The 25,687-nt window shown below is 29.4% G+C and overlaps 1 protein-coding gene across 6 annotated transcripts in view; it reads left to right on the plus strand.

Moving 5' to 3' along the window:
- The window catches only part of nAChRalpha6 (nicotinic acetylcholine receptor alpha6), a 345,133-nt gene that overhangs the window by 41,150 nt on the left and 278,296 nt on the right, over positions 1-25,687 (plus strand). For all 6 annotated transcript variants that reach the window (XM_072545827.1, XM_072545825.1, XM_072545822.1 and 3 more), the window contains exon 2: positions 4,122-4,261. In XM_072545827.1, the coding sequence (XP_072401928.1) occupies positions 4,122-4,261 (140 nt within the window). The remainder of the gene's footprint in view (positions 1-4,121; positions 4,262-25,687) is intronic.

A 25,687-nucleotide genomic window follows, 5' to 3' on the forward strand; every position in this document is an offset into this window, starting at 1 on the left:
GCCTGTTTGCACGCATCGTTCCACCACGGTACAGATGAATGTTTTGGATGAAAAGCTGTTTTTCCAATGGATTTATTCGCTGCATCAATGATGACTTTATTGAAAAATAATGTTTTCTCGTTAATATCTTGTTCTGAGTCTAACATTTCTCTAAGATTCATAGCTGATGAAGAAATCAATGTTGAGAACAGTGTCCAGTTGGCTTTATTTAAGGACCATTTGGTGATGTGTGTATTGTGCTTATGGTACAACAGATTGTTAACTAAGATGGGAAAGTGATCACTTCCATATAGATCAGGTAAAGTGTCCCATGATAAACTAGGTTGCAAGTTTGGTTCACAAATTGACAAATCAATTGCTAAAAACTCTCCTGTTGCAGCATTATATCGAGTATTCCTGCCGTCATTAAGTAGATTTAAATTGAGATTATTTAGGATATTTTCTATTTTTCTTCCCATTCTTGTCAATTTTTTTGAGCCCCGTAATGAATTATGTGCATTAAAATCTCCCAGTATAATTCGAGGTGTAGGAATCTGACATTAGAAATAGATTGAAATATCTGCTATACTTGGATCAGAATTAGGTGCGATGTAAAGACTGCAGATGTTAACTTTTAGTGGACCTACTAAGCTTACCGCTACAGCCTCTAGATTTGTTATTAGAGGAATACTGCAATATTCATAGGAATTCTCGATAAAAATTGAAACTCCACCACTGGCATGTTCTTGGTTTTGCCTAATTTTAGATACGCTTGTATAATTTCTCAAATTATGAATTTTGTTATTTTTAAAATGAGTTTCTTGTAGGCAAATTATAGAAGGTGAATTTTGAGCAATTATTAATTGTAACATTTCTAAACGGGTATAATAACCGTTCAAATTCAACTGTAAAATAGACTTGAACGTGAGCTTATGTAGAAGGTTCTATGGAGGAGTCGCTATCGAGCTGAGGTTTTAGTTGTCGAGTAATTGAATTAATTATTTTAGTACATCGCGATTTCATTTTTTTTGATGTAATGTGAGGATAGATCTCTTTTAACAGATTAAGTAAGCCTAATGTGTCTTCTGTATAAGTTTTAGATAGACTCAATTTATCTGGAGATCCTAAAGCATTTTCAAAAAAATCAGTTAGTTGTTCAAAATTTAATATCGGTGTTATAAGTTTATTATTAATAAAATCTTTTACGGGTTCCATACTGTTAGCAATAGTCTCAGAATTATCAATAGTTTTGGATTTTTTAAGTTTTTGTATTGGTTTTGTGAAATTTTCTTTAGGTTCTTGTAAAGGTGGGGATAAAATTTCATCAAGGCTGCGCTTAGCTGTGTTTACTTCTTTACTAGGTGTATTAGTTGTTTCGAGTGTATCAGTGGTATCTATTGATATGCTATTGATAGGGCATGCTAGTGTTGAGGAAGAGTTTGGGATTGATGTATGAGGTTGTGAAACATTAGGTGTTGTTGATAACTGGGTAGTTGTTATATTTGTATCTGTGCATGTAGTTTGAGAACTTGGGAATGATGTTGAGGGTGATATTTGGGATGCAGTTAATATTGGTGTAGTTAATGAAGAAGGTATAGTCGAGGATTGTAAGGAAAAGGAATTCGCTGAAGATGCTGATGTGGTCGGGACGTCATGTGGAAGAGTATTAACTACTGTATTTATAGTAGTAGTTGGCACTGTTGTTGTTAAGTTTTGATTTGTACAGGATGGACAATTTGCAACAAAATGGTCAGATTGTTTACAATAGTAACACATCTGTTTTTCTAAAGATAAGAAAATACGATAAGATGTTTGTTCGTGGTTTATGACAATTGAGGGAGGAACTAATGTAGCTTCTAAAGGAGAGATAAATGTATGTCTTCGAAAGCTCAGTATATGTCTATATTCTGGGTTTGTTGTACCTATTCGTAAAAAATTAATTGGAGTTAATAAATTGAGGCCTAACTTTTTAAGTTCAGATTCTATGAAAGTGTGAGGAATACTAGGGCAAGTATTAGAGATCAGTAATCTTTCACTTGGTGTAATTAAGCGTCGAGCATAAATTATTTGTTGATTGATGGTTATTCTTCCGTTGTCAGCATTCATGACAGTTTCTACTAATTCTTCACTAGCTAGGTAAATACAAATACGGTGATTTAAAATTCGTGATGAAAAAATAATATATCTTGGTTCTATAATTTTTCCCAGTGCAAGTAGATATTCCTCAAGTTTTACGTTTTCCAGAGCATTATATAAAATAGCTTGTTTCTTGGATTGGAATTTTGGAGTTGAATTGATTAACGCTGCAGAATATGAAGAAGTTTTATGTGATGTCAATGACATTTGGGGCCTCGACGCCCCTGGACTATTAACATCATCCATTTTCGTTTTTTAATGACATCAGGTAATATAAACAATATGAACTTGTTGTGAAGTAAGTATCTAATTAGATTGAAATTACTTACAGATTTTCTCCAATAAGTTCACCAATTTTTATTTATAATAACACAACACTTTAATTATTAAGTGGATATAAATAAAAGCACAAAAACTAGGTGCGATTAGACTGGTAATTAAATACGTCCAACCTCGCCAAAGGTTCAAATCGTTCTATTACCTATCGTTGTTAATCGCATTACTGTATAAAATGAGTAAAAATGGACTAATTTTTCTTGTCACAATACCTATCCGTTTATATCATAGCTATATGTGTCATAGCAATTTGTGTCATAGCAATTTCATCATAGTAATTTGTATCTTGTCAACGGCTGCCTAAAATAGATCCACCGTCGATGTACTAAACCATTTATTATTAATTGAACATACTTACCATACATTACAATAATTCCAAATATTTATAAATGCAAATTAATTTCTACATTTTTTAATTTTGCCCGCTTAATGCACTTTTGGCGTTATACTTAACGTACGAGCAGAACATATCCATAAATGCGGTGCCAATAAAATATTTCATTCAATGTAAAAGTGAATTATCTGCTTGTAACTGAATTTTCAAATAATGATCGATCTGCAAATTAGTGTAAAGAAAATTTAATACGGTATCCAAAATTATTTAGCGATTTATTTTTGGTAGTATTAACTTTTATTTCTATTTATTTAAATATAAATTAAGAACTAAGCTAATCAAGCGAAAATAGTGATTATCAATAAATTTCCAAGTTGCCATTTGGGCAAAAATATATTTGACAATGACATTACATCAATGAGAATTTTTATAGCTGTAGAAGCAAGCAGTAAGAATAATAAAGAAAGGTATATTTAATTGAACAGTCTGTTGAGTTAATCCAGAAATTTAGTGATATAAATATACCTAAAGTTGAAAAAAGAACTATAAAAAATAAATGATGATTTTTGTAGTTCGAAATTTTAATGGAAAAAACGTTCCAATAACTTCATGGCTCAATACCTTCGAATCAGAATGTTTGCGATGTAAGGTAGATACTGATGAAGACAAGATTTTACTCAGTAATGCATCTGTTAGTGATCATTGTAATGATGTCTGGGGACTCGGTAGACTGAGACTTCAAAAGCCCTAAAGAAAACATCAAAGAGGATGTCGAAAGCTCGACGCAATGATAATCGACGCGGTTCAAACTGGAAGGCTATTGTGTTTATTATTAATTTTTGTAATAGTATTAGTATTAGCTATAGGTTTAATTGTACTAACCGCGGAAATCTTTCGGAACATTTTACATCACTGTAAGTGTATTTAACTATGGTATACAGTAAATTATTGGATTCTTTACTTTAGTTATTCAATTTAGGTACGTTACATTTAATAAAGTTTCCTAGTAATAGTTTTTGACGTGACAAAAAAAGTTTGAAATTGGCACTAGCAAAACAGGCGTCACGTTTAGTTTTTAAGAGTTGTAAACCTATCAATACTTTCAAAATTTTCAATACAACTGATACTTTTTTCAAAAGAATAAAATTAATATTGAATAAAAATCATGGATACCTGAATTCTTTAGCGAAATAACTGTCTATGTGATGTTCCATACGTGGTATCTTCCCTATTTAAAATTAAAGGTTTTCGTACTGGAAGGGAGGGGGTTATCGTAAAAATATATTAATTTAGTTTTTATCGTTTGTGCACTCCTAATTTCCACAATTTGTTTCAGGTTCGGAATCGGGTCCACATGAGAAGCTTCTTCTCAACAATTTGCTGGCTGCTTACAATGTCCTGGAGAGACCCGTTGCCAACGAGTCAGAACCCTTGGAAGTTAAATTCGGCCTAACTTTACAGCAAATTATTGATGTGGTTAGTATGGAATTACATTATTGTTTTTTGAATTCAAGATGTTCCCAAATGATATAATTTTGTCTCCCTCGGTTTTTGCTTCATGATGTTAAAATATTTATTTTTATATGATTTATATTAACGAAAGTAATAAGCAAACGTTCAAATTTTTAACCATAATAATTTTATACCCTTTATCACAATTTTCAAAATATTGGTGAACTAATTTATTAATGTTGGTAAATTGGTGAAAGCTTTTAAACTTTGACAGATGTTAGGCGAATCCACCAAAGTTAAAGATTTTTTTGATGGGTTTGGTTTTGTGAAATTTTTTCTTGTTATTCATAAGCTTCATCTTTTTTATCACTGTTTTCGACAAATATTTTTGTTAGTTTTACTCTTTGGAAATACTCTTTTATTTTTATTTAAGCCGAGATACTCCAGGTTACAATAATTATTTTAGTATCTTTCATCACCTAAATATTTTTAAGCCCCTTAAGCTTTTATTCTTACCCAGCGTTCTCTCAGTTTTTTTTATGTCTCATTGTCTCCTTTAGATCCCCTTTCGGTATCTGAAAGGTAAGCCAGCTCACATTTAGATTTATGGAATTCTTTAGTCTTAACCAATTTTAACTCCACCTTCATTTTTTAATAAATTTATTTATAATGTACTCCTTAGCACATATTTATCAGCACAACGTACCCCGTCTACAAGTAGAGTTCCTTATATTGCTTGGTTTTATTAGGGCATCTTTCAGGACTTACTGCATTGCCTGATACCATTTTGTACTGTTAGTTTTGAGGATTACTGCTGTCTTGGTCGCCATTAGGGCAGTTTTGTAATTCTAATCACCTCGACATTTTGGTAGCAGTACCATAAGTTACAGCTCTGTTTCTTTTTGTAATTTTCTCGACGTGATTATCTTCGGTAGGTGCAGCCACAACAGTCGTATCAGTTCTCCTTCAAGAAGTAGTTGGTTTCAGAATTACTGGCGAGATAAATTACCTAGAGTATGTTAATCATTCTCTAATATTTTTCCCGTTGTATTTACCGTGGGGACTAATGACAATTCCTTGATGTCCTAGATATCTTATTTAGAAGTAGTCTTGTTAGTTTTATGGTCCTTTTTATCACCTTTATTTTTATTTTTATTTCTCTTATGTACTTTAAGCTTTTTTGTCGTGCCTTGAGTTAAGTACATGTAAAATTAATACTCTGATTTGACAAGTGTTTTCTATTTTTTTAGTGTCAGATGCAGTGATTGGCCAAATATTTTCATTTTCTTGGCATTTGGTTATATTTGGACAACCTTTTTATAAAAACTTCACTCAAACATGTTGTTGTATGGATGTAAATTGCTTTCTAGTTTAATAATTTGTTTTTGCTCTTCTATATATATATATATATATATATATATATATATATATATATATATATATATATATATATATATATATATATATATATATATATATATATATATATATAATGTGTGTGTGTATGATCTATGTGTATACAGACATCTAATCGATGTTTAATGCTATTCTTGATGTTAAACGGAATGATAAAATTGTTGAGTAGTAAAATTTTATCGACTTTGAATGTTTAATCTACAGGAAATTCACGGGAATATATTTTTTAATACTCCTTTGGCGGGAAATAACGTAGCTGCTATCTGATGGCTTTGTGTATAGGAAACCTCTAACGGTTTTACCTGCAGGTCGATTGAAAAATAATCTGAATAATGTTGTTTATAACATGCATTATATATGATCTTTTTTATTTTTAAATTCTTACAGCTGTAAAAAAAATACGTTTGTTTAAAGAAACTTTTCTTTACTCTAACTAAAACTCTTTCCGAGTTTAACTAGTTACCAAACATAAATGCAAACATATTTGACTTAACAAAGGATATTTTCAAAAGTCTTTAAACGATAACTGATAAAAAATTATTTACAAAAATGTTCTACAATTATTTATAATTACAATTTCCAATTGTCAATCTTGTCAATTGAAAATATAAAAAAAAATAAAATTAATTATTGTATAGTAGGGTAGCAGGAAAATAGGATAAGTTAATGAATACGAAATAAATATAAAGCCTTAAAGCACATGCAAAGTTGGCAATATAAATGACTGATCACAAATTGAAATTGTCACAAATAAATCGATTTCGAATCATGTTTGATATTGGCCCTAAAAAATACAAACGAAATGGATATTATGTATTTTTTCTCACAGCCCTTTGTTTGTTTTGTACCGCTTCTAGCTTAAACGCAAGGCGAACTAAAATGCACTGTATGGAATACATTCAAAATAAACAATGGACCGTTTATTTCCACGCCAGCTTTTTCAATAGAATCGCTTTTCTCGGTGTAGTTGCGGCATAGTTCCCGAGAAAATATCTACATGCTTTTCTTTCATTCAATTTTCGCGTCGGAATTCCAACAATCTCTATAAATATTTCACTTAGCTTTGTATCATCATCGCATTATGCTGTGTCCAACCACATTATTTAATTACAGCTGTAGAGTGGTATTAAAATTTTGTCCCCGCTTTAATTGCACGGAGAATCAAAAGTCCCGTGGTTATCAAAAGCACAGTTAGCCGGTCTTTTAATAATTTATTTCTAATAAACAGAAACATTTGCCCTTTGTCGATATGTGCGAGGTAAATTAGCCTATCGAGTCCATCTACATTGTTGACTAACTCTATCTATCTGAAACCTGATAGAATAAGTAAAAATAAATAACATATAATTTTAAATATTATAAGTATTTTAAACGCATAAAGAACAAATTGTTGTTTGTAGGTTAGGTTTTTGTCGTTTCATTCGACACTCCATTGTATTGTTTTATTACTATTGCGCTGGTATACAAAGAAACATCAACTATATAGGGATGACTCCCTTTTTATTTATCTGCAATGTATTTGTAATGAATATGCGAAATAATATTTATTGATCAATAAATTTGTAAATCCATTGGATTTTTGTTTTAAGTATCTGTCAATTATTATAAGAAATATAGTATATACAGATCAAATAGTCTTGTGAAAATCGATGTTACTTACTTGACATCTTAAGACTTGAAACATGGTAAAGAATAACATTCTTCCATTAGTATTTCTACTGAAAATTAGAAGTTATAGCAAGTAACCTGTTACAATAAAGCCTATATGATGTATAGGAAAAGTAATTGGGCTATTTCCAGCAAAATAGCTGAAATGTATTTCTAAAAATATAAAATATTTGATAAACTCTAATGCTAACAGAAACCGCTCCAGAATAGTATTGCTTCATTTTATTTGTCTGTAATAATTCTTAGTATTAACTAATATATATATATATATATATATATATATATATATATATATATATATATATATATATATATATATATATATATATATATTAGTTAAAATGGAAAATGAGATGAAATGAAAATTTGGAATTTTAAAAATTTCTAATTTTTAATGATATAAAAGATTAAACCCAGAGCTTTCAAATGATTCTTCTTTTTTGAGTGCCTCTTCTATCGGAGATTGGATATCATTAGGGCGATTCTAATTTTAGTTACTGTTGTTTTGAATAATTCGTTAGTGGTACAGCGAAACCACTCTTTTAAAGTTCTCATCCAGAACATTCTTCTACGGCCTGAATTTCTGCGTCCTTGGATTTTTCTTTGCATTATGTTTTGTAGGAATGTGTACTTTTGTCCTCCTTTGTACTACTCAGGTGGCTTAAGTATTTTAAATGATATTTAACGCTAAAGTAATAAAGTTGTCTAAACTTAAGCTAAACTTAACCTCTTAAAAATACAACTGTTAACATGATTCTCAATAACAAAGAGACTTCGTCATCACCGACAATCACTTCTTAAATCGTTAAGATTGTCACAGCTAAACTTTAACTGGTTCTAACTAACTTTACCAACCTCTAAACTGACAAGACAGCTAAACATACAATATAGCATTTTTAAAATTTGCAATTCTTATTTTTATTCTGTTCGATGGTTCTCGTCGTTGAGTTTATTCTACGATACTTTATTTTTTCTCCCAGTAACTGAATAGTTTTAGTTTATTTTATAAGCGGCGTGACACAAGAAAACTAGTTACAATACTTTATACCGTTGTAAATATTTTTCTTTTGGTGCCATATTAGGTCCCCGTAACGTTTCATTTCGCCAAATTGCTAATGTAAAAAGGAATATTCTTTCTCTTAAAATAACAGTTGGGATACCAATTCCTCCTGCACTTTTGTTATTTATGAGTCTGTTATTATTTCTTTAACTTCATTTAAATTCAGTTGGTTTCTCGCATGTCCTTTTTTTCTCTTTTTGCCAATTCTCATTTACCTCTAGTTCCTCTTGTTGGTCTTTATTTAACATATCTTCCGCGAAGTATTCCGCCCATCGTTTTAATTTTTCTGTAGTTTCTTCTGAAGGTAAACCTTAATACTTTGTAATATTTTTTTTAGTTTCTCTAGACTTCTTAACTTTACAATTGCTTTTCTAGCTGTTCTCTTTTCTTCTTTCTGAAAATTCTTTCAACTTTTCGTCTTGTAGCCACATAGTTTTCTATAGTATTTTGGGTATTATTTCTGTCTCTTTATACTTGTACCTCTTTTTTTCTTGTCAAAGTATTTTTATATTATTAATAGTTCCAGTCTTGACTTTTCTGTTGCTTTCAACATGACTGTCTTTATGGTCTGCCATTCTTCTTCTATTTGCTGCTTGACTGGATTCTACAGCCTTTAATTTTGTTCTTCCTCTAGTCTAATTATTAACTGTTTCTCGGTAAGGTGCTCTAATTGGTAATTTAACCTGTCTCTGACAGGTTTTGGAATGACTGGTAATTCTTCTTTTATTTTGCTATTACCTGGGGATGGTCACTGTTGGATTATCCTGTTTGCTTTCTATTAGGACATAATCTATCTGATTATTTACTTTTCCATCGGGGGAAGTCCATATTACCTTATGAATGTCTTTATGATCAAATATTGTGCTAGCTATTTTTATTTTGTTTTCTGTAAAATTCGATTAACATTTTACCATATTTCCTCTTTTCTGACTTTCGCATTCATATCTCCTCTGATTATTTTTATACTGTACTTCTGTATATTTACTACAATGGTTAGCTTTTAGTAGAACTCTGTTTTGGTTTCTAAATCTTTATCTTCAGTGAGCGCATGTACGTTAATGATACTTATCTTTCTACACTTTCGCCTTGCTCTCAAGCAACATATTCTATGTGATATTGCTAGAATATCTATTACTACTTTGTTTACTTTCATATACACCATGAATCCCACTTCAAAAGATCTTTTGATCCCCCACTCTTAAATAGGGTGCTTTTTCCTATTTTTATTATTTCATTTCCCAGTGGTTTAATTTCTTACAGGGCAAGGATATTTATTGTATATTTTTTCATTTTGTGATCAATTTTCTTCTTTCATGTCTCAATTTTTATTATTTTCATTTCCATTTCCTTTCTTTTGTCCTTATTTTTCCATTTCTTATAGTCGTATTCCTTTTCCTTATACCTTTCGAAGGTATATGGAAATATTTCATATGGAAAGGAATTTCAATATGGAAAGGTTTCGGAAATATGATACCTTTCGGTATCATAATTCCTCAGTTTTCTTTCTTCTACTAGTTTTTTGGCAATTTACTCTGGTATTTTCTTTTAATTGTTTTTTTTCATCCCATGTCTAATCCTCCCCTTTCACAACCAACTTCTTATAGCCTATTTTTGCCTGTTTTCTTTAATTTTTTCTTCTTCTGCTATTTTAACTATTTCTTTCTATATTTCCTTTTCCTTTGATATCGGATCATTACTTACGTAGTTGCGATCTTTGTGGTGCTTCAACTTACTTTTCTTATTTAATATAAAAATTTTATCCGTAAAGGTGATGTGTTTCTATGGCGTAGACTCTTTCTACTGTTTTTATTGCGTTCCCCATTGTTATTAGTGATTGAAGTTCTTGTGATATGAATGCTTTCATGCTTTATTTTAGTTTCTTATAGTCATTTTATCTATTTTTATTTCAAATATAATCAAACTTTTCTTTTTACTTATTTCTCCAGTTGTTCTATTGTCTCTTGTAAATGTTTTACTTCGTCTTTTATTTTGTGTTTCATTTCTTTATATCTTCTTTGGTTGTTTATTACTTAAGTTAATAGGAATGAAAATATAACATTTATTTCAGTGCATCGTAGATTATTTTTCATCACGAATTACAAATGTTATGGATCTCGAAATACTAAACTATTATAAATAATATCAAAGTTTTAATTCAATACCTAATACGGAATACCTAAATTATATCGAGCAGTTTGTGTAAGAAACAATCATAAATTTGTGTTTAAAACTTTCGTGCTTCTAATATAGTCGATGAAGTTTAAGCCATTTCTCATGCAAAATAAGCGTTTATTTTGCATGTCAAAATATATCAATCACCTCCAGCTACAGCTTGCAGTTAGTTTAACACTTCCTTTAATTAATGTGGTATGGCATAATTGTTCGAATTTTAACGAACACACCGATGTACATGATTGTATAAAATAGTGTTTTTTGAAAACAATGTTTATACAGTACTTAGAGACGTTTTCTTAAAACTGAATCACAAGTTTGTCTAAACTAAATAAACATAGGATTTATGTTTAACTGTTGCTCTAATTTTCCATTCTAAACCATTTCAAAAAATTGATTTATAGTAAATCTATATTTTTAAAGCCTCTTGGATACTACCCGTACAGCTCATTAAGGTTTTGAGTCTGGATTTAATATTTGTGGTAATGTCTTTTTATAATAAATGAAGTATAGTCTTTATAGAAAATAAAAGTCATTTTTGATCCTCATATCTTGCCTTACCATGTTAATTTTATTATCTTCAAGGTGTGACGATAGTCTTTCATCCGTAGTCATTTTCAGAGTATAAACAAAGGCATTTATTTATACAGGCTTAAAAAGAACTTAAAACTAAGGTAATTAACTTTAAATAGAGAAATGTTGGATGCAATCATCAATATAAATCAAATTTAAATGTGTTTTCCTTCTTTTTTTGTACTGCTTAAACTATCTCGCAGATATATTTGTACTAAATTAAAGTAATTAAATTTTTTCAAATTACTTTTATGAAGTGGGGTTTACTTGAAATATGAGAATTAAACAAAATAATAATAAGAAGAATTTTAATATCTCTTTGGAATTAATTATGGGATATGAAAAAGGGAGTAAAAATAAAACATCGATTAACTACACGGTTTACAAAATGCTCCATCTCCTTCTACAGAAAGTTTCAAATATGCTCCGGTCCAAGCACTTAACTTAGAAGTCATCTTTGTAAACCAACGCCTAAAATTTTTTAAAATGTGTGATCTTTGCTTTTTGTCATTTGCAACATAATTAAACTCTGACACAGTAACCGACTGTATATCTGATAATCATTTATTAAACAAGATACAGGAACAAAAGACCTAAACAAAGATTAGGAATTTCCCAATAGTTAAATCTTAAGTCTCGATAAGTTATATTTTCTTCAGAAATCTGTTATACACAAACCATTGATATTTTATTATTGATCCAAAATTGAATAATAGAAAGGTTTAGGAAAAGTAGTATGAATAATATCATAGGTAATAGCATACAATTAAAACAAAGGCACAAATAGGCTGAATTTACGAAAAAAGCAAAATAGACAAAAAAGGATTTTTCCTATAAACCGAGATTTACTGATTGATAAGCCACACTTAACCTTGCCTATCGAAAATTAACTAGCAATTAAGACGTAGTTAATTCGTAATGCAATGTATAAAATAAACAAGTTACAGAAAGTTCATTCTTGTGTCATTCATGAAGCAATCGAAAGGCTACAAGATGCATATTTTCTTCTTAATTTAAATAATTCGAAAAAAACAAAAATGTGTGATTTTGTACTTAAACTAAACAATAACTATTTAAAATTTATCCTTTACTATAAAGATGTTTAAAATTTTAGCCCACTAAACATTCTTTTACTATGCATTTTGGTGTTTAAGGTATTAAAGTTATTTTGTATTTTATTCTAATCAAGTTAGATAGCAGCTACGTAGTTGTGTCCACTTCGGAGTGGAATGCTTCTTTTTACTTACCCCTATACCAAAAAGAAACCAAATTATTTCTTGAAGATTTTCAATGAAATATATAAAATTTATTAATAACCCAAAAGATGTGTTTCTTGGTACAAAGACAACCCGGTACACAGGTTGACTATCATCCTAGCAATTTCCACTATCGAAGCTGTTACTTAAAACAGATTAATAAAACTGTAAGTCAAGCATTATCTGAAGTTTCTCAACAAAGATAATCTGCTCATGCAAACGCTGCTCTTGTCCCGAATCTTTCCTGCATAATCAATTGCAGCATCAGATTAGTAGCAGAAAATGTTCTAGATACAATATCGTTTTAGTTAACAGTTAAGGCTTTCCTCTTGTTTGTTCGTTTACTATTTGAAGTACTTCCTAGAGTTTTAAGTTATCATTCAAGACCATTTTTTTGAAGATCCTTTGATTTTACATTTATTTAAGAAATACCTCGAGTTTGTTGATTTATTAAGTTTCTTTTATATATCACAATTTTTTTTAGTGCTTTATAAAAGGTATATTTATTTAAAATAACCCTTATGGACCCCTTTACTTTTTGGAGTGACAAGTCTATCTTCAGTGCTGCTATTAGGTAAGTATACATATTTATAGCTACCAAATGTATGCTTGGAAACCCTCAAAATGATATTTAATTGGTAATTGATTACTCTGTTGTGATTGATAATTATGCCATAAAGTATATTTACTGCATGGCAACGTAAGTAACCCTTGTTAAGAGCCTACGTTGCCATGACGTAAATATACTTAAAATTTTAACATCCTACATATTTATCAGCAACAATATAACCTATTACCAATTAGATATTATTTAAAGGGTTTTACCCACATCTTTGGTGACTATAAACATGTCTACCTAGTATCAGTAGTGAAGATGGACTATTCAGTCAGAAGACGTTCTGTGATTTAGCCCGTGAGGGTTCTTTTAAATAAATATACCTTTTAAAAGGATTTTTTAATACAAATTTTTGATTTGTTTGTTCAGCATCTATGTCTCTTTAATTGACAAGACTCAAGAACACATAACTAGACCATGAAACACAACCAATAAAATTTTAGTGTTAAAAATTAATTTCGACTACTATTTTATTTGGTTTTTGACTATAGTTTTGTGTTTTGTGGTAATTTTCATAAAGCATATATCGGATACTTCAAAAAGTGTTGTTACAGCCATTTTATTTCTTGCCTGCCATTGTTTCAGTCTCTCACCTACTTATTTCCATCTGTCTGTCCGAAATTTTCAAATAAACCATCTGGCTTACCTCTACACAATTTAGCATTGACATTAACTATTTTTACTATAATATATTTTACCGTTTAATGCGCTGTTGATTTTTATCAATGATTCCATTTCTTTTTCATTGTTGTCGATGCTGGTTTAAATACCTCTGTTATATCGATGTTCTGTTTATCAATATGTTAACTCTGCTTTGATGCTTTATTAGAATTTCGTTGGTCTTTGACATATTTCTGTTTTATCGCCAACGAAAGAGTGTTAAATTTTTGTTTTTGCATTTTCAGAGCAGAGATGGGGAGAGTATGACGAAATCTTTTACATATTCTAAAGTACTATTTTTGTACTAAAATGACTATTAGAAACATTTATGGTATTATAATATTTGACTTTAATAAGTGAAAATTAATTTATAAAACTATTGCTACAAAATATTAATAATGATTTAGTTTTCTTTTAATTAATTTTATAATTAGGTCATATTTAAATAAATTAAAGGAACTTTGTATCATCTTGGGAACATTTTTTTAGGATAAGAATTTACAATTGATATTTACAATACAGGAAAACTACTTCTTCTTTGTCATTTATTATTAACTAATGTGTTTTAATAGGGTGATTAATAAATATAATTTTTAGCGAATTAATTTTTTAAACATAGTGCCCACTAAAATTTAAGTTATAAAATTGTGAAAATTATGTGGGTTCAATTTCTTATGTATCAGTTTATTACAACTTTCCACTGAGTATTTTATTATGCCACTCTCACTAATATAGTTTTAGTAAAGTAGCAAATATAGTACAAACCGTTTTTAATAGATTTAAAATAGTTTTACTTACTTTAGACACTCTGGTCGACATTTTTGTATTCCATTTGTTCCTTTTCCTGTTATTATGTAATTATGATTTTCATTATTCCTAGGAATTATTTTTAATCTGATTTTTTTGGTCTCCAATAATGGTATAGTTAAATGTCTAATAATATATAGGTAACATAATCCCATGTGTGCCTCCAATCATGACTTACAGTGCCGAAACAATTTCCTTAACCCAGGCTACAGGAACTAAACTCAAAATAACCCAAAGACGAATGGAACGCTCGATACTTGGACTGACTCTCAGAGACAGATTTAAAGTTAGAAACGAAGAAATAAGAAAAAGGATAGGCGTCACAGATGTCATAGAGCGTATAGCATGGTGGAAGTGGAACTGTGGCAGAATTAATGGAATGATGAAGATAATACAAAAAATGGAAAACAAAATATGACGAGAATTTATCTTAATAAAAATACCAACTTAAATTCTCTTTTATATTCTGACGACCTGATATTAATTGTCGACGCAAACTAAAATTCTAGACACGAACTAAAAATTCAGAAAAATAAGATATTCCCGTAACTTTGACTCGGCTATATATCGGACAATTTGAGTTTTATGGACGTGGGTAACCCAAACCCCTATGTTTCCGTCCAAAAAATACACCATTTTAAGAAATTTTGTTTACCAGGAAAAAGTAAAGCATTTTTAACGGATTGGAAGGTAACTATTTGATTAAACACGTTTAAAGCTTTAAAATGGCGAATTTTTAATGTTGATTTACTAATTTGTTGGTTAGAAAACTGTAAAAAACCTCATAATTCTTATTATGAGGTATTACTATCACTATAATACCCAACTATACACTTAACACTCAACATCAAACTGGTACTCAATTTTACAATAATTATTGACATTTATTGAAAATTAATTTTCCTTAGGTTTTTTACAAGCAACAAATTAGTAAAAGAACATTCATATGTGGCTATTTTAAAGCATTAAATGAATATGTTTTATCAAATAGTTACTCAATAGAAAGAGAAATAAGGTTACTAAACATAACGAAGAGAACTAGTTGTTTAATTCAATTGATATATTCAATGTGTTATTCTTTTAACAAACGACAGATCGAATATTTGTTCTTTGAAAAAATACTTTGTTTTCTAAAAGGTTTTTTCGCACCAGTGCAGTGGGCCACTGTGTAAAGGAATGAATGGAGCCCAAAAAAATATTCGAAACGGTCATCTTAAGATTCATTTGTTGTCCCTGTCTCCCATGTCTTAGGACGATTACAAGAAGAAAATTTTTCTTTGAAGTGCTATATAAAGATTCTCTCTTGTGATTGCCGTGAGCACTTCAGTTCGATTTGTTACATCTGAGAGGTCTTGTGCTCTCAAGCATCGTTCTATGACGAAGTAAAACATGGTTCGATACTATTATGCCGTTCCTAAAACACCAACCATCTAAACGAGTTGATAGCACTTTTTCTTACCATACTTTATTAAGACCTTTTCTAAAGGGTGTAGCATTTTCCCTGTAATTTTTGTCGATTTTTCTTTTAAAATTATTATAAGTAAAAATAACTAGTCTTTTTTAATCGTATGTATAAAAATATACCTTCAGTGTCAAAGCATTTTTCGAAGTGACATATTTCAGCATGTGTACGACCTTTAATGAGTAGACTGGAAACATATTTAGAACGGTATAAATTATAGTATCACGATTTGGATCAGTGATTTTTTTAAATAATTACCATTGACTGATAACTTAATAGTTTTAGAAATAAGTTTCATTTTTATGGCCGACATTAACACCGTCGTAAATTTTAAGTAAATTGTTTTAATGCGTCTATTTGTAAACATTTTTAAGTTCGTTTAACAATTGATTATCAATAAACTTTGGTACCTGAGAATTTAACAACATATAATTTCCCAATTCAACATAAATTAGTTTTTTGAAAATTAAGAAAATATTTTAGTTGGCACTGGTGTTATATTAATTTGAGTTTTAACAAAAATAACAAAATGGATGAGTTATTTTCATAACTTAAAACCTAACTTACAAAAATTTTGGAATATTTTTCGCATATACTCTTGTAGAATGTAATAAAAATATCATTTTAAATGATTTGTTACATATAGCTCCATTCGCTTTCGGTTTGACATGTTCTTTTGGGGTTCACATCTACGTTCAGGTATCGTGCAGGTACTATTTTTTTGGTAGTTATGGAGACGTGTTCAATTTTACGTCACATTTTGTTATATTATATATTTATATAGTATCAAAAATATAGACATTAATTTGTGAGAAATGATAATTGACTTTTAACGACAACGCTGTTGCCAGGTTGTGATTATAGATAATATATCACCTTCAATATTAATAATCCACGTAAAGTCAAATAGTCATAGAATAACAAATTGTGAAAGTGTCTCGTACAACAGAACAACGCTGACCAGTAAAAAAGAACAGTAGATATTCTCAGCCGCGAGGTAGAGAGAGATATATCACTCAGTCTGGACGTTCAATATACACACAGTAGCGTATTGTTTACGTTGTTCAGTGAATATTAAAAATTAATATGTACTAAAAAAGTGTCTTTACCAAATTTTTGTACCTTAAGGTTGGAATTTTATTAAAAAAAAACATGGAATTTTCTCCGAATAGCATACTTAATATTCTGTTTAGGCTAAATACGTTTTCTTTCTATGGTTTAAAATTTTTCTACAGACTTACTTTAACGTTATTTGAGTTGTTTTAGCATTCCGTGAACACTTCTCGTAGACACTTTAGTCAAATCGCTACATATAGTTACAATGTCAATAACCAACATATTTTTATTCCTTTCACTGACTCCGCAATACACGTTGTATATAATAATTTTTTTAACTTCCGAAAAATTTTGCCGACACATTTTCTTTGACACTATCACTTTCATCTATTTGTCACTATCATATTATCTCTATAAAAACGTATTAACCGCTTCAGGTTAATTATACTACCGATATATTTCAATATAATGGGCATTCCCAAACAATAAAAAAACTGGAATTGTGTTTGGGAGCAAACTAAAGCATCTATTGTTTTCTATTTAAATGGTTGAGTGTTGATAAAATCAATGATTTTATTAACTATTTTATCAGAATCAAGTTTTTAATACTATAAATTTTCTTTTTTGTCTAAAATATGGAACCCTTCAGCGTCTATCATTCATTACTGTATACCTGATTTTATCTAGCGGCAAATTATCGCTCAGTTATTGGGGTGACACTGCAATCTGAGGAAAAAACACTTCGTCTTGTAATTTAATAAACCTTGACAAATATTTAACTGATAAGCATGTTGAAATAAATGGTATTTCACTCAAAACTTATAATAGAAAGTCAGAATACATTGTTAAAACTTGCTATAGATCTCCTTTTGATAATGTTAATAGTTTCTTTAAATTCTTAGAGGCGATTTTGAAGAAGATAGTCAAACCTATAATATGTTTAATTATCTAAAATATTTACCTAATATATATTATAAAACAATTCATATAAAACGAATTCTTACACACCTCTTACACATCTTTACGTAAGTTTGATTTTGATAAATTTAATTATTTTATTTAAGTTGACATCCGATGTCTAAATTATTCAGTTGCATTTTGGCTGATCCCACTTATTTTCTTAGAAATTATAGAAATTTCTTAGCGCTAGGGAGAGAATAGTAATATATATATATATATATATATATATATATATATATATATATATATATATATATATATATATATAGGTAATTTGGTCTCACTGAAAGACCACAAATAACTCAGAATGGTCATCACTATTTCCTGGAATTTAGTGTCTACATTTTTGATACTTAATTATAGAATAATTTGTATATATTTTAACAATAGAAGGTATACTATGTTACCCTGACTATTTCTAATTTATAAATATGACAGAAAATCTATATTTTTTTTATTGTTTTAGTATTAATCAAATTTTTAAAATAATTTCATATGTCACGTCACACTCCTCAGGAATCTTAATATTCGAAGACACAGTTTAAATAATGAAATTTGAACGATTATATAATAAAAATACGAATACACTATCAATAAAAGTTCGATCTCTTTTCGATAAAATTTCTGTCTTTCTTTCGGTAAAATGTGTTTTTATTGGTTGTTTGTATACTTATTCGATTGGTCTAGTACCATTTTGTCTGCGACCATTTATATTCCTGACGAGGACTAGTGAATTTATTGAAAAGCAGAAGTATTTAAAAAATATAAACAATAATATATAAGAATAAAATTTTTTAATACATATCGATAAAAATTAATCTTAAAGTCTTACTGATCAACGAAAAAATATTGAAGACATACCAGAGCGTATACGTGAACATCAGCAGATTATATCGAAGTGGTATCGAATCGAGAGCGATCTTCCTATTATTTTAGTGACGTCAGAAATTTGTTTAATCATGACCCTCCCACAACATAAAATTCCATTTTGTTAAAAAAACTTTTATTTATTTATTATTTATCATTTAATTTTATTTTTAGAAACATCTGAATTAAAATGTGATAGAATATCTTAATTATAGTGTACAATATTTGAAAAAACAGGTTGTTTTGCTACGATATTTTGTTAAATTATAGGTCAAGTTTATTATGGCCATATTATTTGGTAATTTTAGGTTCATTAATGAAAAGCTGTTATTCACTATGTACAGTAAATGCGTAGTGAAGTATAATTTCCTTGTTTTAATGATATGTGTTGATTGAACAATTTTTCCAGTGTATACTAATGAATCACAGGTGTTGAATATAACGGTGTGAATCAGATATTAAAGCTTTGTGTATTTAATAATGTAGTAATATAATAATTAAATTTCATTATTTTGATGACAAACCTACAAACCTACCAAGTAAAAAATACACATAGAAATAACCACAGATTGCATTTTTATTAAAAAATATTTAATAATGGTAAAATATGTTGTACCATTTTTTGTCACACTACTTTATAAATTTTATCAAAACTACTAAATTTAAACCAACATGTATCAATAACTCAATAATAATTCAATAATCAATATTTTACGATTATTTCAGATTTTTGATAACAGTCGTATTTTTTAAAATATACTTTTAAATTATTTGGTATAAATCAGCCGATTGTAATAGTTTTTGAAAGTTCTAAAAAAATATGGGAAATAGCAGATGACAAATATTTGATCACGTACAACTGATTTTGCTGTGTTTTTTTTTAATCATAAAAAGTGAAAAATTCATTGTCTATAAAATGGTTCTTGTATATTTTAGAGAAAAATGCAAATAAAAGTTGTAACTATTAAAAAGTTCTTTTATTTGCGAGTTTCCAAATTAAAATATATAAACAGTTGACCGAGATAAATGCGAACAACCTCATTTTTGCAGTAATTTATAAATATTATTAACTTTGTTTTTTGCATACTGACATGTAACAAAACTACTTGAAATTATGGCAATTAATGACATATTCAAGACACATAAGATATTCAATTTGTTTAACCCGGAGTGCGATTATTTAAACAACCGTACCTGTCCAAACACAGACAAGAAGTATTTAGCAGATCTCAATTTATTCTTTGGGGCTATATTTTAACATGTAAGTATTACAAAAAATTTCAACATTTTATTAAAATTTTTATTAAAGAACCGTTTTAAAAAGGGCTGACTTTTTAGCTCATAATAATTTATAATTTTGATATTTTTTTATATATTTTGCATGTAAGTAGACTCACTCAAGTAGATGGCAATTTTTTCTAATTACATTACCACTGTTTACTAACGTTAAGAGCTGAAAATTAAACAGATTATAATATGTAATTAAAAGGTATAACGCGTTAAAGTGATGGTGCTCGTAAAATATCACTTTTCCGAGCTCCGATTTTTTAGAAGGAACTACAAATTGCAGTACGCTGAAAAAAATTCACTTATCTCGGTTTATTGGCATGCAGAAGCTAGGATTTTTTTAAATTGCGGTAGCTTAATCAAATAATAAGAACTGTGCTATTTTCACCTCCCGGAAAACTGAAAATTCCCGAAATAAGTATTAGTCAATTTTTTTCATTAAAAAGTTTAATTTTACTATTATTTCTTAAGCCATATTTAAATTTTATTTATTAATGTGTATTATCTGTAAAGTACAAAAATATTCGTTTCAAATTTTATTGTAAAACCATTTATTTTTAGAGTGTAAAAACTTCTTAAAAAATAATTCGTTTCATATTTTAATTTAATTAAATACATTTATAAATAAAATTTAAATATTTATTACGAAATAATAGTAAAATTCAATACACTTTTTAAGGAAAGATTACTTTATTAATTTTTCCGGGATTTTCCGATTTTTCCGAAGGTGAAATTAGACTAGTCCCTATTAATTTCTCGAGCTATCCAAGTTAAAAAAAATTAATGTTCTGCGTGCTATAGAAGGCGAGATATTGCGGAGAATTTTATGCCACCTATAAATTGGATCATAAAATCTAGATCTTCACTTCTAAACTGTTCAATTGTTAGATCCGAGTGTTAACAAACAATGGAAATATCGTTTTATGAAAAAACTGCTATCTTGGTTTTTTCTTGTTAAAAAAATTACCTTTTTTTTTAAGATTATGTCTTCTCCTCATTTTTTCAGTGAGTCTACTTACAAGCGCGTGGCTTAAAAAATATCAAAGTTGTTCTAAACGTTTATCAGCTAAAAAGTCAGCCAATTTTTAAAGGGTTTTTTGAATAACAATTTTGATAAAGTGTGAAATTTTTTTAATGTATTTTAAAATTAAAGTGTAAAAAAATTGTTTGGCCAAGTACAGTTGTTTATATAATCGTTCTCTGGGATAACCAAATCGAATATTTTACAAACTATTTGGTCAATCTAGCTAAGATTTATCACACTTCTATAACTTATTAATTGCCATAACTTTAAGTTTTAATTATATTACATGTCATTATTTAAAAAACAAAGTTATTAACATTTATAAATTACTACCAAGTTAAGAGTTTTCTGCAACTATCTGAGTCATTTCTTTATATATTTTATTTTAGAAACTCGCAAAATAAAAACTTTTAGTTCTAAAATAAAAAAAGATCTACAACTTTTATTTGAACCATTTTTTCTAAAATGAGGTTTTTTTTTGATGGTTTAAAAAAATAAAGCAAAATAAACTCTACGTCTTCAAGGATTTGTCATCAGCTATCCTTCATAAACCTTTTAGAACCTTTAAAAACCTTTTGAAATCGATGTTTTTTACACAGATAGAGTGGAGTATTAGGCTGAAAAGCAGAGACGTTTCAAACATCTGTTTGTTCATTGGGAATTAAATTTGTATCTTTCAAACGTCTGATTATCACGCGTGGTCTTATATATTACCTATTTGGTTTTTATTCTTGTTAACTTTAATACCTTAGGTTTTATCTATTTATACTAACAATTTTTGCTTTTCACAGTTGTTTTATTCCTTTTTTTTAAATTGCCCTGGTTAATTTACCTATAAACAACGGGTATGAATCAAAATTAATAGTCAACTTATTTAGTAAAAAAATATACAAATAAAAGATTTTTACCATCGACAGGGAGAAAGATATCACAACTCAAAAAAACAAAAAATTATTTGGGTATATACATAACAAATAATATTAATGGGAGAAATGATATAAGCCAAAGTTTAGGAGTATATAAGGGATCATGGGATACATGAACATGACAAAATTATACGTAGGACAGACAGAAAAATGTTTTAAAAAAAAGGACAATGAAACGGTATAATAATATCTCTACATATATTATGTTAACAATATAATTACAGAAGGCTATAAATCACGACTTTGAAATTTGCTATAGAAAATAAATAAAATAGACATGATGCAAATTTGCACCATTCTGTGGCAAATAAATACACCTACTCAAACTAATGGAAATTAATAATATGAAAATACAGATTGAATTCTCAATGAACAAACATAACGATACATAACGATACACTAAATAGATAGGACGTAAAAAATACAATAATAAAATCCTCCGTTGAATAGTTTAAAATTTCTCTTATGAGCAATCTCTCTAAAGAGGATTATATTGTTTTAATAATTTATTTTATTATTAAACATGAATTTCCATCAATTATCTGCCAATTCCATAAATTATTTGTTTTATTTGAATGCATTTTTGTACAATGCGATCAGAAGCATAAGCTCCCATCTGCCATTCCAAAGCCACCGCATATTTCAGTTAAAGATAAAAATGGAGTTTAGAATGTTATGATCCCATCATTAAAATAAATTTTGTGGTCTGTCAACTATGATAACAGTTTGTTAATTTTTCAAAGCGGCCGGTCCGATGATGGAACTTCTTACCCCACTCTGTTTGCGATGCTCAAGATAAACGATATCCTTTTGATTAATCGTGGGAAGATAAAAACTGACGTTATCGGTTTTTTAATTTTCTAAATCTTTCTGAAATTTAGGAAAATATAAATATTCAACAGAGCTTGCTCAATAAAAAGAGATTAGAAGAGAATGTTCTGTCCATTATTCTTCATTACTCTTAATAGCCTCTTTTATTGTCGGCATTTTATTAGCCTTATAGCATTAACCACCAACTACACGAACAAGGATATTGATGAAGATAATATGATGCAACTATTGATGTAATTCAATCACAAAAATAAAATTGTTATTTTATAATTCTTGAAAGAATCTAGCAATTTAGTAAAACGCTGTTTATTTATGGTCTGTTTATTTAGGTATCTATTTCGGTTTATTTATCCTAAAAGCTCTATTTTTAATGGAATTAGCAAATAGATAACAAGACTGCGGATTAAAATCCACTGTATACGTTATACTTTGGTTTTCTCCTATGTTTGTTGCTTTATTGTCTAATTTTAACTTAGTTTACATCAAATTGTATTCAGTCTTAATCATAGATTTTGTTTTTTCTAGATAGTCATGTTAGGTTTATTCTCAGTTGCCCTAAGAATATCTTTGCTAGAGGTCGTTAAGGGTCGTCTTCTGTTGTGGATGTTGACATAACTCAATAGTCTATGTAATACGTATTATTTTGATGTATGTTATTCTTACTATGCAAGATTTAACAAATAGTTTAATATTTATTATCCATTTTTAGGATATCTTAAAGGTGTATTGATATTGTACATATCTCTTACTCCACCGTAAAGCCCTCAGATAAAAATGAAGTTCTAGACTGTAATACTGGTAAATATTATAGATTATTTTTACTTGTAAAAGAATAAAATACTAAAGACAAAAAAAAAATAATATTAGAACAGAGAAGTTGGCAAACAAAAGCTTTCTTCTTGACAGTCTTCGATACAAGTATCCAACAATTGCTTGTAATAAATTTGCTTAAAACATTATCAAATAAAAATAATGTGCAAAAGATTAAAAGCCATTTTTTACCTATAAACAATATATAAACAATTTAAAATAACTATTTAATTTTAAATAATAAAGGTATAGACTATATGCAATAGTGATACATAATATAGTATTGGTGGGCATAGTATGATAGCTAAGATTTACCATCACACTATAAGGTAGATCTTGTTTTCACGCTTTCGTAATTCCTCGCTGAGAAGTCATTATCTATTTCGTCGTATCTGCATTACAATAATTCTGGCCAGGTCGAAGCTACATTAAGGTGAAAGGACGAAATGAAATATATGAAAATAAAATCATGGTTATCGAAAATGCTAACCACAGGAATGGTTAAGCCGAATTGGGTGGTTCGATGGAGACCATCGAACTGGTTGAGACCGATTAAAGGATATTAAATATCAGAAGATGGCAACAAGTCGCCAGAAATCGAAAAGAATGGCGACGAATCTTGGAGCAGGCCAGGATTCACAATAGAAATATGCTTTATTGTCACTGAAAATTGTACAATTTTATGGACAAAGTTTACAAAAAGTAAAAAAAAAATAACAATAACAATTAAAATTTACTAAAATTACATAAATCGTTAATATCACAAGATAAAAGATAATAAAATATACAATCTATTGCAAAATTTAACTAAACTGCAAATTGCATAATAAAACCTTACGAATTAGTTTACGAATAAGTTTAAGTTGCTGCATGTGATACCCAAATATATATATATATATATATATATATAAATACATTTGCGATCATAAAATCCGGGTCACCTTGAAAATCACCGATATTTTATTTTTAACGAGCTTTATCGTAAATAATAATAACACAAATACAAACTAATGCATGTTTCTGAGAATTGTTGCGGTTTCCTTTGTAACAAAGAATTCCAATAGTGTCGATTTCGCGGTAAAGTGCACATTTCCCAAAATGAACGCTACCTGTAACTGCTGCTTGTTTTAAATGTCTCATTTGTGCTTCGACTTTCTGTTCAAATTCAACGGACAAACGTTTATTATTGCCACCATTAGTGTTTATTAGTGCCATTATTAGTGTTTATTTTTTAACAAAAATGCCTTTGACTGTTGTTGAAACGGCACAAATTGTTGCACTTGTGGAAGACGATCACAGTCAACGGCAAGGCGCAAGAACTGTTGGCGTAAGCCTTTCTACGGTTCAACGAGTGCTTCAACGCTTCAGGAGGCAAGTTTGCTAACCAGACGACCTGGCTCTGGACGAAGGAGAACGACCACGGCATTAGATGACCGTTTCTTTGTGTTTCAGGCTTTACAAAACCGGACCTCAACTGCGGTTATGCATCAAAATCGTCTAGAGGAAGTACGAAATCGCAATTTTAGTGTTGCAACAGTCAGAAGAAGACTTGACTTGACTATCTTCTCGGTTAATGGCTAGAGGACCGCCACTTCGCCGGGTGCCTCGAGTACCACGACTAGCTTTTGCTCGACAATACGCGCATTGGAGAATTAACGATTGAAGCAAAGTGTTATTCTCAGATGAATCCCGTTTCTGCCTAACTGGATCCGATGGACGTGTAAGAGTTTGGAGAAGAACCGGTGAACGATTTTCACAAGCTTGCATTGCTCCAAGAATGCCATTTGGTGGAGGCTCGGTCATGGCTTGGGAGGTGTATCTCCCACACAGAATTACCCTTCATCGAAAATGGGTCCCAAACTGCACGAAAGTACATTACGGATATTTCGGAAGAACATGTTATGCCCAACATGGCAGGGCTTGGAAAAACGCCGTTTTTATGCAGGACAACGTGCGACCACATGTTGCCAGGATCAGTATGTAATACTTGGATGAAGTT

Source organism: Diabrotica undecimpunctata, chromosome 10 (genome assembly GCF_040954645.1).
Source record: "Diabrotica undecimpunctata isolate CICGRU chromosome 10, icDiaUnde3, whole genome shotgun sequence".
Classification (NCBI taxonomy): Eukaryota; Metazoa; Arthropoda; class Insecta; order Coleoptera; family Chrysomelidae; genus Diabrotica; species Diabrotica undecimpunctata.